A 207-nucleotide genomic window follows, 5' to 3' on the forward strand; every position below is an offset into this window, starting at 1 on the left:
AACATTTTGAGTGTATGCTGCATCTGTTAATGAACTAAAACACACACACAACAAACATGACCCTACCAGGAAGGATCCAAACATGGCGATAGAGGAGAGGAAGTGCCAAATGTCGTGGTCGTCAAAGAATGAAAGCACGATACAGTCCCTGTTGTGCTCGCGAGACTCCGCTGGGGTTTTCTGTGTCAGGAGAGAGAAACACACACA

The 207-nt window shown here is 46.4% G+C and overlaps 1 protein-coding gene across 1 annotated transcript in view; it reads right to left on the reverse strand.

Moving 5' to 3' along the window:
• sidt2 (SID1 transmembrane family, member 2) overlaps positions 1-207 on the reverse strand; it is a 12,227-nt gene that overhangs the window by 1,075 nt on the left and 10,945 nt on the right. The window contains exon 25 of the mRNA XM_035679927.1: positions 67-180. Within this exon, the coding sequence (XP_035535820.1) occupies positions 67-180 (114 nt within the window). The remainder of the gene's footprint in view (positions 1-66; positions 181-207) is intronic.

This window comes from Morone saxatilis, unplaced genomic scaffold (assembly GCF_004916995.1).
Source record: "Morone saxatilis isolate NCDOM2014 unplaced genomic scaffold, NCSU_SB_2.0 Contig8, whole genome shotgun sequence".
NCBI lineage: Eukaryota > Metazoa > Chordata > Actinopteri > Moronidae > Morone > Morone saxatilis.